General features: G+C 35.9%; 1 protein-coding gene across 1 annotated transcript in view; it reads right to left on the bottom strand.

Moving 5' to 3' along the window:
• Positions 1–15861, bottom strand: part of NEGR1 (neuronal growth regulator 1) — an 836678-nt gene extending 820817 nt beyond the window's left edge. The window contains exon 1 of the mRNA XM_059915204.1: positions 15617–15861. Within this exon, the coding sequence (XP_059771187.1) occupies positions 15617–15792 (176 nt within the window). The 5' untranslated portion in view covers positions 15793–15861. The remainder of the gene's footprint in view (positions 1–15616) is intronic.
• Positions 15862–16245: the final 384 nt, after the last annotated feature.

Genomic DNA, 16245 nt, shown 5'->3' on the forward strand with positions numbered 1-16245 from the left:
GCAAAAGCTTTTAAGTTTCATTAGGTCCCATTTGTTTATTTGTGTTCTTATTTCCATTTCTCTGGGAGCTGGGTCAAAAAGAATCTTGCTGTGATGTATGTCATAGAGTGTTCTGCCTATGTTTTCCTCTAAGAGTTTGATAGTGTCTGCCCTTACACTTAGGTCTTTAGTCCATTTTGAGTTTATTTTTGTGCATGGTGTCAGGGAGTGTTCTAATTTCATACTTTTACATGTATCTGTCCAATTTTCCCAGCACCACTTATTGAAGAGGCTGTCTTTTCTCCACTGTATATGCTTGCCTCCTTTATCAAAGATAAGGTGACCATATGAGTGTGGGTTTATCTCTGGGCTTTCTATCCTGTTCCATTGATCTATATTTCTGTTTTTGTGCCAGTACCATACTGTCTTGATTACTGAAGCTTTGTAATATAGTCTGAAGTCAGGGAGCCTGATTCCCCCAGCTCCATTTTTCGTTCTCAAGATTGCTTTGGCTATTCAGGGTCTTTTGTGTTTCCATACAAATTGTGAAATTTTTTGTTCTAGTTCTGTGAAAAATGCCAGTGGTAGTTTGATAGGGATTGCATTGAATCTGTAGATTGCTTTGGGTAGTAGAGTCATTTTCACAATGTTGATTCTTCCAATCCAGGAACATGGTATATCTCTCCATCTATTTGTATCATCTTTAATTTCTTTCATCAGTGTCTTATAATTTTCTGCATACAGGTCTTTTGTCTCCTTAGGTAGGTTTATTCTTAGATATTTTATTCTTTTTGTTGCAATGGTAAACAGAGGTAACTAATCTTAATTAGTTTCCTGATCCAAGTTTTTTTAATGATTCAAAGAAATATGATGCTTTTTTAAAAAGACCCCAACCTAAAAGCCTATGTATGTATAGGTAGCTGGAAGTAGAAAAATGATGAAGATATTGAAAGGTTTAGAAGGAATTTGAAAAAGCACAGTATTCTTGTATAGGAGAAGAGAGGTGAACAGAGATTTTAATGTAAATGAAGAAAATTAACAATAATTTACATTTTAGTGATTTCCCCATATAAAATCATGCAAATTGTATGCTACTTGAAGCTAGGTGATATAGAAAAGTTTAAATATTGTCTGCCAGAAATCAAGGATTATACATGTCAAATGTGATGAGATTTTTTTAGAATGCCCAGGAAGTCAGAAAATCAGCTCATCAATTATTGAAATTAGAGAGAAGTGTTATACTTTCTATTGGGAGTAGAAGGTCAAATTAATTCATAAAATGAAGTGGCTAAAGCATGGAAGTACTATTTCAATGAAGAATTATTGGCAGAATAATTTCAAATATTGTTTGCTCTGTTGATCAAACAGAGGAACAGGTGATATTACAAAGTGTTCCTTATAAATTACCCTTCCAACCAAGAAAAATGATAACGTAAGTACATTGAGAAAAGTGTAGGATTTTAGAAGAAACATATAATGATGACAAGAAGGTTTAGATGCAAACAGAAGCAACTGTCAGGAAGAAAATACATTCTTCATAGAAATTCAGAATATGTCAAAACCTAACAACAAATTCAGGGGAAAAATCCATGTACAAAAGTAGTAAAGAGAGAACAGTACAAAGGCAAAGCATCTCAGATGAAGAAAAAAATGATTCCAAGAAATAGAAATAACATGAATGATGTCATCATATGTTCAGATTAACTCTACTTTTTCAGGTACCACAGAGCTGCCTTGAACTAAAAGTAGGTGAGCCTCAGAAGATATTAGGTAACAAACAGAAACACGGGAAGCACAATATAACATGTAACAATTCCTTTAACTAGATAGTCCTGGCTGTAAATAACATCTGTAATATTAAAGGAAGGGTGGGAAAGAGAGAAAGAAAAGACACTGACATTGAGCACCAACTACGTGCTGAATACTGAGTACTGTGAATACATTCACATGCATTATTAGTAGGATTTAGAAAAGTATAGGAGTAGCTATAAGTGTTTCTATTTTACAGAGAAGAAAACTGAGTCTCATAAAACCCACATAACTTGCCTGTGACCACAGAGCTAATAGCTGGTGAAGTAAAAAGTCAAATATAAGTTTTCTACACAACACTGTTTAAAGACACAGGTTGAACTAGAACATAAATTCAATAGACGAGACCTTATCTCTTATATCACTGTATCTCAAACTCATAGAAAGTGTCTAGCATATGACAGGCACTAAGTAAACATATATTGGGCTTCCCTGGTGGCTCAGTGGTTAAGAATCCGCCTGCCAACGCAGGGGACACGGGTTCGAGCCCTGGTCTGGGAAGATCCCACATGCTGCAGAGCAACTAAGCCTGTGCACCACAACTACTGAGCCCGTGCTCTAGAGCCCGTGAGCCACAGCTACTGAGCCCGCGTGCCACAACTGCTGAACCCTGTGCGCCTAGAGCCCATGCTCTGCAACAAAAGCCACAGCAATAAGCCCACGCACCACAACGAAGAGTAGCCCCCACTCTAGAGAAAAGCCACAGCTAAAGAAAAGCCCACGTGCAGCAACAAAGACCCGATGCAGCCAAAAATAAATAAAATAAAATAAATAAATAAATTTTAAAATAAATAAATAAATATATGTTGAAAAATTGGTGAATGAATTCCTGAAAGAACATGTTTCTACAGAAAAAAAAAAAAAACTACACAATGAATGGGAAAAATACAAAACAAATTCCTGAAAGACGAAAGGAAAATAAAAAATCAATTCAAGTATCTCAGAATTTAGTAAACATATTCTATACAAATAGCAAAATACAAAGTTCTTGAAGAATTTGCAATAGAAGTGAGTGACTATTATATAAGACAATGGCTGTTACAGTCTTTTGGAAAGTCAAAATAGATAACAATATACTGTAATGTGAAATTGATAAACAAAATAAAATGGAAAGGTGTAGGAATTCAGAGAGGGAAGAGTTAGAATTGGGTTATAGAGGGTTGAAAATGTTCTTGAATGATATGAGACAAAAACAGGACTTTATATTGGAAAAGCTTTGGGTAACCAAAGAACAAGTCATCATGAAGTATACTCTCCTCTTGGGTGCACACATAAAATCTACAGAAAGTGAATATGTAAACACATTTAAGAAAATTCTTAAATTACACAAGATCAGATAAAAACAAGTTTTCGTTCAATTATGCTATAAAATCTACATACTCCTACCAGCTATCAGAAAAAGGAAAACTGTCTAATTCTAATGTTTCACTTTATTGATTAACTGAAATTAAACATAAGACTCTTAACATATTACTGACATGTTTAATGAAATTGGAATAAAAGCATCTTTTATAGGTCCCTGAATTTTTTTTTTTTTTTTGATCTTCCTATCTATTTTGGGAAATAACAGTGCTCAACACTCTAGGCTGCCTAACCCTTTTCAAAGGGGGGTTCTAATTCAACTTGATTCAGCTGTTCAGTTACACCAGAACTAGCATTCAAAAGATTAATTTGGGGACTTGGAATACAATAGCAAGTAATGGCTTCTTTTCCTTTCTGTTAAGGACTACAGTATACAAAAAGCTCCAAGAAATATTATGGCTTTAAAAAAAAAAAAAAATGAGCAAGGGCTTTGGAGACACATAGGCCTAGAATCAACCCCTGGTTATGCCATTAACAAGCTGTATTAAGGCTCAGAAAGATATTCACCTTCATCTTCTATGAGCTTGTTTCTCCACTTACAAAGGAGAAAAACTGCAGGTTGTTTCAAGGTTTTGGGGAAGTAACCAATGTATAATGCCTAACTATAAAGGACATTCAAAAGCTGTTCATTTTCTTTTCTTGTATTATCAATAGCTTGTAATCATTAGGGATAAAATCATTTTGGGATGAGAGGGTTTCTTTTTTTTTTTTCAGAATATTTATAGTTTTAAGAATTCACTATTTTCTAACTAGTAAATACTTATGACTATGTAATGTATTCTAAGTACTTACTCTCATTTAAAATAATTTCGGGCTTCCCTGGTGGCGCAGTGGTTGAGAATCTGCCTGCTAATGCAGGGGACACGGGTTCGAGCCCTGGTCTGGGAAGATCCCACATGCCACGGAGCGGCTGGGCCCGTGAGCCACAACTACTGAGCCTGCGCGTCTGGAGCCTATGCTCCGCAACAAGAGAGGCCGCGATAGTGAGAGGCCCGCGCACCGCGATGAGGAGTGACCCCCGCTTGCCACAACTAGAGAAAGCCTTCGCACAGAAACGAAGACCCAACACAGCCAAAAATAAAAATAAAATAAATACATTAAAATAATTTCACATTTTTCATCAAATCCATGACATGTCTTCTTGATTTTTTTAATCATTATCAACTTAGTAACTAAAATGCAGCTTGTGCTTAATAATGTTTCATAGTGTAGTAAGCAATAAATTTATCAATTATTTTGATCTTTTCTTAGGGAGAGATGCAAGATAATAAAGTCACAGAGCTTGGAATAAAAGTACTTAGATTTGAATTCTAGCTCAGCCACTACCTATTCCACATGGGGCAAGTTACATTACTTTTTCAAGCCTGAATTTACTTGGCTATAAAACTGGAAAAGCAATACCTCATTGCATATTGTTGTGAAAGTATGTCATATATAGTAGGTACTTAATATGTGTTAGTTGAATCTGAATCATGATGTTGATGGCTCCGTCATGATTATAAACTTAAATCATTCTGCTGTGCATTTGGCAAATGTTCAGTATTAGAGCAAGCATTCATATTTTCTGAGCTTCTACTGAATATACTGTCTACAGATAAAAATAGCAATATAGACAGAAAGTTCTTGCCCATACAGACTACTTCTGAACTGCACTGCCTTCAGCATAACATATAGATGCCTTAAGAAACCATAAGGGCATCTCTAACCCTGAATAATTATTTGCTACCTTATCCAGAATACATAGCCATTTAAAAAAATTTTAACCCTCTTATCGACAAGTCCAATGTTGTCACCAGTTATCACCTCTGCCATTCTAAACTCTGTCACAAATGTTAATCTAACTCTTCCACTGCCATCTCATTATACTTTTTAATCCCTCTTATTTCTTCTCTTCTGTCTCTTTTCATTTTTTTCTTCTATCCTTGATGTTTCATGTGAACATCCAATTACAATGATCTCTTACTTCTGGTAAGTGAATCAAATCACCATCAGTTTATTGAGAATAAAATTTGAGGTTTCACTGCTACTGAGTTCTCTGGGTCTGCACCCTATTAGATAAAACCTCTTTTGGTGTGTTTCTACTTCCAGATTTGGCGTCCTCTCACTTGCTTGTTGGGCTCAACAACAACAACAAATACAAGTATGCCCACTAAATAGAATCTTTAAAATATAAAATATAAAATGTCAAAATTTAGCTAAACTACTCTATGCTATTGCTGCCTGGGCATCCACTTTGTGTGACCAAGTGGGTGCCAAGTGGGCCAAAGGGACCTTGAACTGACACTAGCCCCTCCGGCCAGTGCATGTCCTAGATAAGGTGAGAAGACTAACAAGCAAATGTAAGTCCCCAACATCACTTCCCCAGCAGCCCCTGTGAGCAACATTCTACTCTGTCTCCCACGTGTGCCTTCCCCTTGTGCAGCCCTTAGATCCCTCCTCTTTTTGGACCAGTCTGGCCTTAGCCAGGGAACCCAAAAGCACCCCATCCAGGAACCCTAATAAAGTCATGTGCCCCAGGTCCTGCCGCTCTCTCTGCAGGCATGCTGCCTTGACCTCTCCGTGCAGCCCCTGGAGGTATGCCGTGTACTTCCTCCAAGCCCTGTGAGAAGCAAACTTCTCTATTTCAATTTTCCCTGCAGTCTTCTGTTGAACCAAGGCTCAGCTCACCATTTGATATCACAAGGTTTTACTTAAGTGTTATTTTAACATCACAACAAAAATATATGTTCAATGAATATCATACAGTGGGTTCACAAATGATTGGTAAAATGATTTACATGGGGAGGAATATACCCATATCAGTAAGTAATGAATTTCAGACTGAGACTAGCAGAAGAAAAGCACATAAAATTATTAGCTAATATAAATGTAGTGCTTACTAAATGGCAGATGATATGTTAGCATTTTACATGCATTATCTCACATAATCCATGTCGTTCTGCCAGGGGAGGTACAAAGTGAAGAAGGTAAGGCATTCGTTCAAGGTCACATAGCCAGTAAGTAGAGCAGTAGGTATTCACACTCTCTTCACTCCCATCCTAGACACCTCAAAGCATGACAGGTTTCAGTGCAACTAAACAATTACAATAGAAGATAAACTCTGTGTATAAGCAAAAGTAACTCTTTATACCTATTATTTCATATAAGTGATGTGTGAGCAAGAAAAATGATCAATGACATATGCTCAAGAAGACAGGGGAGCAGTTACACAAAGACTTATATATAATTTCTTTTTGTGAACCTATTCCCCCAAATTCACCCCTGATCCAACTGCAGGCCAAGGTAAAATGCTACTATCTATCTTTTAAAATAAACACAAATGGACTAGTAACATGGAAGGAAGACATATACTTGAGTGTAAAATACTTTTTTAGAACTTCAGTGTGTACGATGTATATCACTTCCTCATGGGAAGGATGTAGGCTTAAGATTATTCCAATTATTTAATGAATTATATGAAATAAGATTTATTCCTTTTTATTATAATTATTCCATGTAGTACAATATGGGCTGAATTTTATGTATCCCAGTGATCCAAAGTTTTAGATTTTGATTAGAAGTCACTCATATATCTTAACATACTTTCTTCCCGCCCTTTCTTCCTCTCTCCTTTCCTCCCTCTCTCCTTCAATTCCTTCATTCAACATTCAGATTTTTATTTTTAACAGCTATATTGGAGTATAATTGCTTTACAATGGTGTGTTAGTTTCTGCTTTATAACAAAGTGAATCAGCTATACATATACATATATCCCCTAGGGGCAGGACAGGAATAAAAACATTCAGATTTTGAGCACTAACAATGTGCCAGCAATATGTTAAGTAGTAGAGATACCATTTTCTATTTAGCTGATCAAGTACCAAGACATTAATTTGAAAATAGGTTATTTACAAATCAGATATATCTAAGTATGATCTTCTATAAGAAATATTATATCTATAACATTAGGGAAACTTTATGATCCCTTTGATTTATTCATTTAATATTCTGATACAAGAGTATGTGATGTTAGTGGAGAGACTATACTAACAATACTCTCTGCCTTCTGATTATAACTCTTATGTTCACAGTATCTCTTAAATCCTTTTAATATCTCTAAATTTACTTTAGCTGCATGAGAGTAAAGGGGTTTCCTTTACTAGTGGGTAAGACAACAGAACACATTTTTTCCCATTGCCCTTTAAATCGTCAAAAATCTTTCAATACTTTATGGCAGTAGTTATAGTTTTAAATAAGCCCTATCTTATAGCTTCAGCATGGGCACTGGACCTGTGTCCAAACAACTTAGTGAAATTCAGTGAAGAACAATTTACTTCTGGACCAAAAAGGGTTATAAACATCTTCCTTAAATTGAACAAATTACCAGCTATCTGGAAAGTATAATGTATTGGCTTCTGTTCAAAAGAGCAACACTTAATGCTGGCAACACTGCCGAATTCCTCCTTTCCTATATTCCCCTTTTCCTAAAGAAAGTGATTAAAAGACCAAATTCCATGCCAGCTGGATGCTTAAGAGCATCAAAGGTCCTCTGTCAGGATTCAGAACTTGATATGGCTTAGAAACTACAATGCTAATAGATAACCTCCTCAACATTATAAATCAAAGCCACATGACCACATTAAAATTCCATCAGCTCGTATCAATACCCTGTGGTTTATAAAGTAACGTTGACCTACCTCTGAGAGATAGAATGATACAAAAGTTATGCTCTGGCTTGGGGAGTGTAACTACTTTTCACAATTGAGAGTTGTTCATTCAAAGCAAATAGCCAATTCTCTCTACCTCTGTATCTTTATTGATTTTATTTAATTGAAACCTTAGAAGAAAGGAAGAGTAGGTTCCATGAGTTGAGGTAGAAACAGAAAAAATGTCAGAAGGTTACAACAGACATTTTGCAATTTCGAACTGTTCCTATTATCTGCTGATTATAATTGCAAAGAGCAAAAGCCTACCTATATAATTTAAAATCTTAGATCTTCTTAAAACTATAAGTACATCTCAATAATCTTACAACTGTATCATTGCATTCCAAACATTTTCTGCTGAAACCCACAGTAAAAAAAAAACAAAACAAAACAAAAAAAAAACATCTAAAATCTTGACACAGTACACACACACAAACACACAAAATAAAAGTTTAATTAAATGATACTTACCTTTATTATGTAAAATGCTTTCTACCCTATTTTAGTACATTTTAGTTTTTAAAAAAATAGCTTTAGTATCCAGTACATTTTCTTCAAGACCCACTAGTAGATTGTGTCCTGAAATTTAAAGACACTGAATGATTCCAATGTGTGTGTCTCAACCCACTAGGACTTCTGCAGGAATTACTTAAGGCAGAGACCACTGATAAATGGATTTGATAAAAAGTACTTAATCACTATAAACACACAGATCTATCATAGTATTAAAGATATTACAAAATTATTAAATTTGAAACAATTAATAAACCAAGGAACAAATACATTTAATCCTTTGCTTATCCTTCAAAAAAATTCATTAATTTAAAATATAGTGGATGTTGGCCTGATATATGCAAGGTGCAATGTTAAAGCCCTAGAAATAGATGAACAACAGTCACAGAGCTTACAAACCCTTGTGTTTTGACAACCAAAATTAATATAGTAAAAAACAGAAAGTACTTTAACAAAATGTCAAAAAACTTCTTACTACTATTAAATTTCTCCAACATCTTGTAAATCATCGTATTTTTAGATACAGTGGACTAATTAAAATCCAATTTGATAATGATTATGTCCATGTAGAAAAATCCTAGATTTTACTCTTTAGTAGTTTGGGAAGTTTGTTTCCATTCGTGAACTTGAAACACATAAAATACCTGACAAAATAGACTGTGGTCCAATTTAAAGTTTCCTCTACAAAAGCCAAAAGGCAGGTAATATGATGTTCCAAGGAAAAACGGAGCAATACATTTTATTTTCTCTTATACACAGAAAATGTCCATGACAATCTATAATGGATCAGCAAAACTTTGAGAAGAATGAGTTAAGTATTACTTCCTTCCCAACTCAGGAATCCTCTCTTGAGCATTCTTTAGAGATGGTCATTGCATTAATTATGGTTTTAAATTACCATCTTTCCTGCAAAAATGTGGAGAAAGTCACCAAAAGTAGGAGTTTATGGTGACTGCTTGTTTATATTGGAGCCAGACACCTACAAAATATCTTTTAGAAAGTATTTTGAAGAATGTAGGGGGAAGGTCACCACATCATCTAATACTCAGTTAAGCGGGAGAGTAAAAACAAACAATACTGACTAATAAAGCTTCCCTTAGCTCTTCCATGTTAGTGATGTGATGTCTATAATGTCTTAGTGTATGACATTTTGAATAGGATATGGTAGGAAAGTGATCTGATTTCTAATAAAAAGTTTCAAATGGCTTGAGAGACTAATTTCTACAGTGGTTATGTGTACTGTTATGATCATATACTTCATAAGAAACTGGAAACTTTGATTTGCTCTTCAGGTATTAAGCTACATAAAAGAAAGGCCTTTAATTCCTATTGATTTCAATAGTCAACACTGTAGGAATTAGTTCAGCATTTTGACCACATATCCACAAACAGAGTTTAGCCCTGGTTCTCTTTTGTTCAGCGGGGGGGAAAAAAAAAAAAAAACGTATTATTGATTCTTGCCAATTTATATTCTTCAACTACTTTATTTTCCCATGCATAGCATCTTTATATTTTTTCTTCTGAAATTAATTATTCAATCATATATTTAACTAAATATTTATACAATTGGTTAATTGTGCTCACCATAATCTGGGTGTGGACAATACCCCAAATATCCATTTTTCTTCTTTGTAATATGCCCCGGTGTTGTTATGGTTCTATGCCTACCTCCTTAAACAACTATTATATCCAGTGCTAGGAAGCAACATTTATGTTACCATGAGCAAAACCGTAATTCAACCCAAGATATTTAAAATCACTGAAACTATTACTTTTCACCATGTATCAATCAGGGTTCTACCAGCAAAATGTAAACCATTCTGAATATTTAAAACAGAGGGAATTTAATGCAGGGAATTGACTGCAAAGAGGATGGAAAAGTTAAGAAGAAGAACACATGATGATAAGACAGCCCAACAGTTAGAACAGCAGGAAGCCACTGCTACTCTTAGGATGGAAGAACAAATGGGTGAGGCAGTATACAGAAGCCCAAGAGCCGTTTATCCAGTGGGAGATGGAGACACTGCTGAACACTGCCTAAAGCAATGAAGGTGGGGAGAAACACCTTGGCCTCTCACTCATCATATCCTCCCTTCTCCTAAAACTACCTTCCATGGGACAACCACAGCCTGAAGACAGCTGACATGGACAACTGAGAAATGCAGCCTGGGGATTAGCTTCATCATCTATCTCCAATAGCACAGCATAGGAGAAGGATGAAGGTTGGATCTGGTTAATCAGGCCCAGAACTGTCACATACAGGATGTGAACATTTCTCCAAACATTCCAAAAGTCCGGTATTTCAGAATTAACTTATCTCATGGAGCTATTTAATTGTAAACCCAATCTATTAAAATAAGTAGTTCATTAACATGCTTGTGCTCAAAGACATACAACCACATGGGCTTATAGGATCTTCTAAACTAAAAAAATTGGACAAAAATAAATATATCTAGAAAATTTAAAAATACTACATTGTTCTTTAATATAATGAATGATTGTGTATTAATGTATCAAGTAATGTGTCATGCTAATAGAACAGCTCTGCAAATCACTACAGGTAACACTGTAGCATTTTATTCCATATTTTGGAGTGCATTTTTCCAAAATGACTCAGCATGAACATCTATTACCACTTCTCCTTTAAAGAAGGAAAAAAAAACTCAGCATTTTAAAAACATTTGTTCAATGACACTATTTAATAAGCATGTAGGTTTTTAAATAGTGCCTTAATGTTCTAAACTGAAAATGCCTATATAGTTGAACAGTACATTTGGAATATGGGATGCATCAATGTGTAGGGATGACTTAACAGATGAGTTTGAAGAGACTCACTGAAGAGACTCTTCAATGATACTCCAAAAGTACAGTATAATAGACTCTATTGCTATTGGTAATTCTGCATTCTCATACATAAATCATTTACCTTCTTGTATCCAATAGCATGCATTTTAAACCAAAACTAATTAACGTAACCAAAAGGCAAATGTATTGGACAAATAGGCTGAGAAGTAATAAATGCTTGTCATATCCATTTATAAATCTACTTGTAAAAGTTTTGTGACTTCCAATGGAAATATCTTCTGCATAAATGTGCTCTGTGCTCTATGCTTGAAGCAAAAGTCTTCTGCCCTATTACAATATCATTATTAGGATCTCATATAACTTCCATTCAAATCTATTGCATTAAAATGACAAAGTTGTGTTCAACTTTGCTAAAGAAGATATCACATTTAAGAAAAGAACCTTCCTTCCTTCCTTTGATTAAAGCATGACAAGCAGAGAATAGGATATTTTGAATTCATATCAGGATGGCAGCTTAAAATGTACAAAATTCATAGATGAGTTTAAGTAGAAACAGATGAAAGAACTAGCTTAAAAATGACATGTCTTTTTAAAAACTGGGATGATATAAATGAGGTTATTCCTTGTATTATCTCCAAAGAATATTAAACGTTTCTGGACATGTTAACATAACTGTATTTGTTAATAAGGTAAGAATAAAGTGACTGATTCACATTAAAGTAGCTGCAAAACTACAAAAAAAAAAAAAAAAGTCATCTGAAATTAATGTATTGAGCCAGAGCAAATTATGTTCCCCTTGATTTTCTAGGTCTAGAAACACTGGGTCCTGAAGCATGACCAATGTGGTTCTAGCATCTCCTGTTCTTTGCTATGTCATCTCATGAAGCATTAACTCAGATCTTCCATGTACTTTAAAATGCAATTTGAAGACTAGAGAAAAAGTTAATTTCTCCATACACAAATTAGCAAGTTCTGTTAAGCATAAAACAGCAATAAGTATTATATGTGGTAGCAATCTAATATCTAGTATCTCATAAGTTAATGAAAATATTAATTTGTATTGGTAGCAAATTACAAGGTACTCTAGACATCCATGCATTCATTTAAAGTTTAGGTAAGGGAAGTACCGAAGTTACTGTATTGAATAGATGCATCATTAAATACTTTATCAAGAATGTCCAAATACCTCAAGTGAATCCTTCAGAGATTTATCAGTGAATATCATTATTAGAAATAATGGACATTTTGACATTTAATATATTGCTTCACTAACCTTAAGAGGCAAAGTTAAAATGATAAGAATGTTGAAATAATTAAATGGAACTTCATTATAAGTCCTCTATTTAAGCCAAATAGAGAAGGTGATTTACAAAATGATAGATACAGTTAGTGGATCACAGAATGAATTCCCTTTTGTATGATAACACCACTTAAGGGAAGTTTTGCTTTTCTTGATTCTTTTCTCTAAAACAGACATTCTGGCATTTAGGAGATAAAAATGTATGATTTGACCTTTAAACTTCTGTTTCATTAACGTAACCACAAGCAACAGAGTCACTGACTGACACGTTTGCACTTTCAGGCCTTTAGCACTTAGTTATTTGATAACTTTTATGCCACTATTTGCTTTTTATTAGAGATACTTTGAGGAATGTGTTACATTAAAAATAAAGTATATTGTGTAAAGCTTAATAAATGATCTCATGTAATTCAGTAAAGTGTTCTCTTGAGTACTAGATTTCTGTGCTTTGACGTGAGGGTGTGTATGTATGAGGGAAGATTTTGTTTTGTTTGTTTTGTTTTCTAATGAATTAGATAATTAGATAAATACAATTCCAAGTATCCAAAGTGAAAACATAAACTATAACTCTGTGTCATTACTTTTGATGAAAAGTATGTCACCTGACTTACACTCAATTAGTCCTTAAGCTCTTCTGTACTGGTCTATGAACAGAGCAAATACCAGTTGCAGATGAGTCAAGAAAAATAACTGACACAATTTAACATTTTTTTTAAGAGAAAGAGGATTTCTTATAAATATACATGTTAAAAGTGTTTAAAACCTGTGGGCAACGTAAAAAGATAAAAAGTAGGATACTCCCTGGAGAATTCTAGAATTACTGTAAGCAAATTACTCTGAGTAAAAAGTAATGCAGATTGGATTTGTTTCATATGACAAAAAAAAGATTCTGTTTATTTTAAAAAACATTGTAATTGGTTAGAAACATTATTCAGAAGAGACAGAGGTTGTATTCTCTTTTAAAAGTTTAAAAGTCAAAAGTTCCCTAAACTAAGATATGACAAAACTCAGGATATGGCATATAAATGGATGAGGTACAGTGCACACAAGTAAACAAGGACTGCACCAAACCAACAAACCAGGAAGGATATTGGTGTCACTAGTTAGAGAAGCTTCACTATTGGAAGCAATGAGTGAACTAAACATAGGTCTCCTAGAGGCAGAACATGGGTTCAGTTATTTTAATTAACCATAGTGTTTATTAGATTGTTCATTAGAAACAAAACTCTTAAGATATACCATTAAAAGACAAGCAGTCTATCAAATCCTTTAGATTGAAAGTGTTAATGCTCATTACAAATAGGCAATATGCTGCTACATATAGATTGCAACTCCAATGATAAGTGTTTGCAACCTCTAAAGATAGCGCTTCAACCTTACTGTTGTTTAAACTTCCAAAACAAACTTAATATAAAGAACATAAACAAGGGTTTAATTTATATCCTGTGTGTGACCAAAAGTTCATCTCTTTTACCAACAATGAAAGGTATTTTACTAAGTTATAACAAATCATTTGTTACTTTTGTATACATCCAGTGGCATTTTGCGTTTACAGTAGAGATAGCATATATTATAAAATCATGTTATTAATGTATATTAGAAACTACAATAGTATTCCAGATGAATTTGGACTCATAAGCATGTTTTAGAAGGTGTAAATCATTTACCACACCCAGATCCCAGATCATTAAATTTAAAATATATTGCATGACTCAAATAAAACATATCCCACTCTGTTTCACCTTAGACATGCGATGTATACTGATTTTGTGCAATCTGCACTTACAAGCCAACTACCACCCAGTGGAGAGAAAGAAGATCCTTCAGGGAGATTTGAGATATATGTCAGGTGGAGGTGTCATGGGGTGAAGGGAGGGCGATGGGAAATGAAGGAATAAGGGCATTTAGCCTTGTTTAGATCTAAGCACTGCTGATTATCAATTTATATTTTCACAGGAGAAAAAATGTTTCTAGAAGCTTATGTGCAGTGTTGTTTAGAGATAAAATTAGTCTACGGATGTTCATTAATGACAAAACATTTCGATGCTCAAGCTTGGGGAAAAGAAGGGAAGAAGGGAGAGTGAGCAAAAGCAAAACTTAAAATGGGAAAAGGGAGGAAAAGGGAAAGATGAGGGGATAGAGAGAGGAAAGAGAGAGACTGTGTGTACACATGTGTGAGTGACAATGTGTGGAACAGTGAAGGAGCGTGTGCCTTTTAGACAGTAGAAGAGAATCTGAATGTGAAAGTGGTTGTTAGGGAGAGTATGGAAGTGCCAGCATGTGTGATAATGTGAAACAGAGTATGTGAGGGAGTGTGGTTAAGAAAGAGAGATTTGTGAGGGTGAGAAAATGGTACTGGAAGGGGTTAGAGGGAACATACGTGTATCTGACAGGGATGGGAACTGATATGGGGAAAGAGATGGGAAATGTGAGTCAAAAAGAGAGAGAGATCACAGAACAGGGATATTAATGAAGAAAAAAAATGGGGAATGGAGAAAGGTAAAGAGTGGAGGAAAGTGGGTTAAAGAAGAGGTGAGAAATTAGAGTGGTGGAGATAAAAAAGAAAATATGAGGAGAAAAAAGGGAGGAAAAATAGAAAGTAGAAAAGGAATGAAAAGAGGCAAAGGAAGAAGGGGGGAAATGGAAAAAAGAAAAGAAAACGAAGGGAGAAAGCAGTAAGAGGAAAGAAAGAAAACTGAAAAGGGAGAAATTGAGCCTAAGTGTCCAAGTGAGAGGGAAAATACATAGGAGCAGGGAGCCAGCCATCAGTTTGAAAAAGTCGCTTAGGCTGCAGTAAAATAGAAACAAACCTGATAAACTTGTCAGACTCTCCAAGAGTACCCCATGACAATAAAACAGAGACCTTGCGAATTTAGTTTCCCAGTGGCACCTGCCCCTCTTAAACCTCACACTTCACTCATCCCCGGGCTACCTGGCGTTCTGGCAAAGTGCTTTAGCATCACCAGTCCGGCTTGCTACCTGCCCCGGGGGAAAGGGGCCATGGCTCCAGGCAGAATCAGCAACTGAATTTCCTGAAACGTAGTCTTTTGATAGTGATCACCACCAGCATCATTACTTGGTTTAAAAAGAAGGCAAGAAAGGTGGAAAGAGAGACAGAAAGACAGACTGAGACAAGTACGAAAAAGCACGACGTTCTTCCTACCTAAGCACCGCCGTGTCCCCTTTTCTGACCATCATGTTGTCCACAGCAGCCCAGGGGAAGTCCACACTCTGTCCAGCCGGGAGGCAGGAGGGTAGCAGGCAGCACAGGCTGAGGAGCACCGCCGCCAGCCACTGGTTCGAGCAACAAGCACCCTGCACCAACAGCATCATGTCCATCCCTGCTAGGGCTGCTCACTCTCCAGCAGCTTTCAGCTCGCACTCCCCCACCCCCTGGTGCTGGCTAGTCTTCCCGGGAACCAGGCAGCGCGCCACAGGATTTTTTTTTTTCTTTCTATTTTTTTTTTTTTTTAAATTTGGTGGATGGGTGGGTTTCTTTTCTTTCTTCCCCCCCACCCCCCTCTAGTTGTTGGGTGTTGTTTCTCTCTTTTTTGCCTCCCCTCCTCCTCCTCTTCGCTTTCCCTCCCTCCCTCCCCTCCCACCCCCTAGCACCACACTACACCTCCTCTCGGTTGCTTTTGGCAGAGTCCGGAGTGTGGCTAATTCTCGGACGGCTCGCGCACTATCTAGCGAGAAGGCGAGCGCGCTGGCGAGTGAGGGAGGAGGAGCGGCGGCGGCGGCGGCTGTAATCGCGGCAGCACCCTCAGCAGAAGCAGCGCGGGGCGCAGCGGC

Source organism: Balaenoptera ricei, chromosome 1 (genome assembly GCF_028023285.1).
Source record: "Balaenoptera ricei isolate mBalRic1 chromosome 1, mBalRic1.hap2, whole genome shotgun sequence".
In the NCBI taxonomy this organism is placed as follows: Eukaryota; Metazoa; Chordata; class Mammalia; order Artiodactyla; family Balaenopteridae; genus Balaenoptera; species Balaenoptera ricei.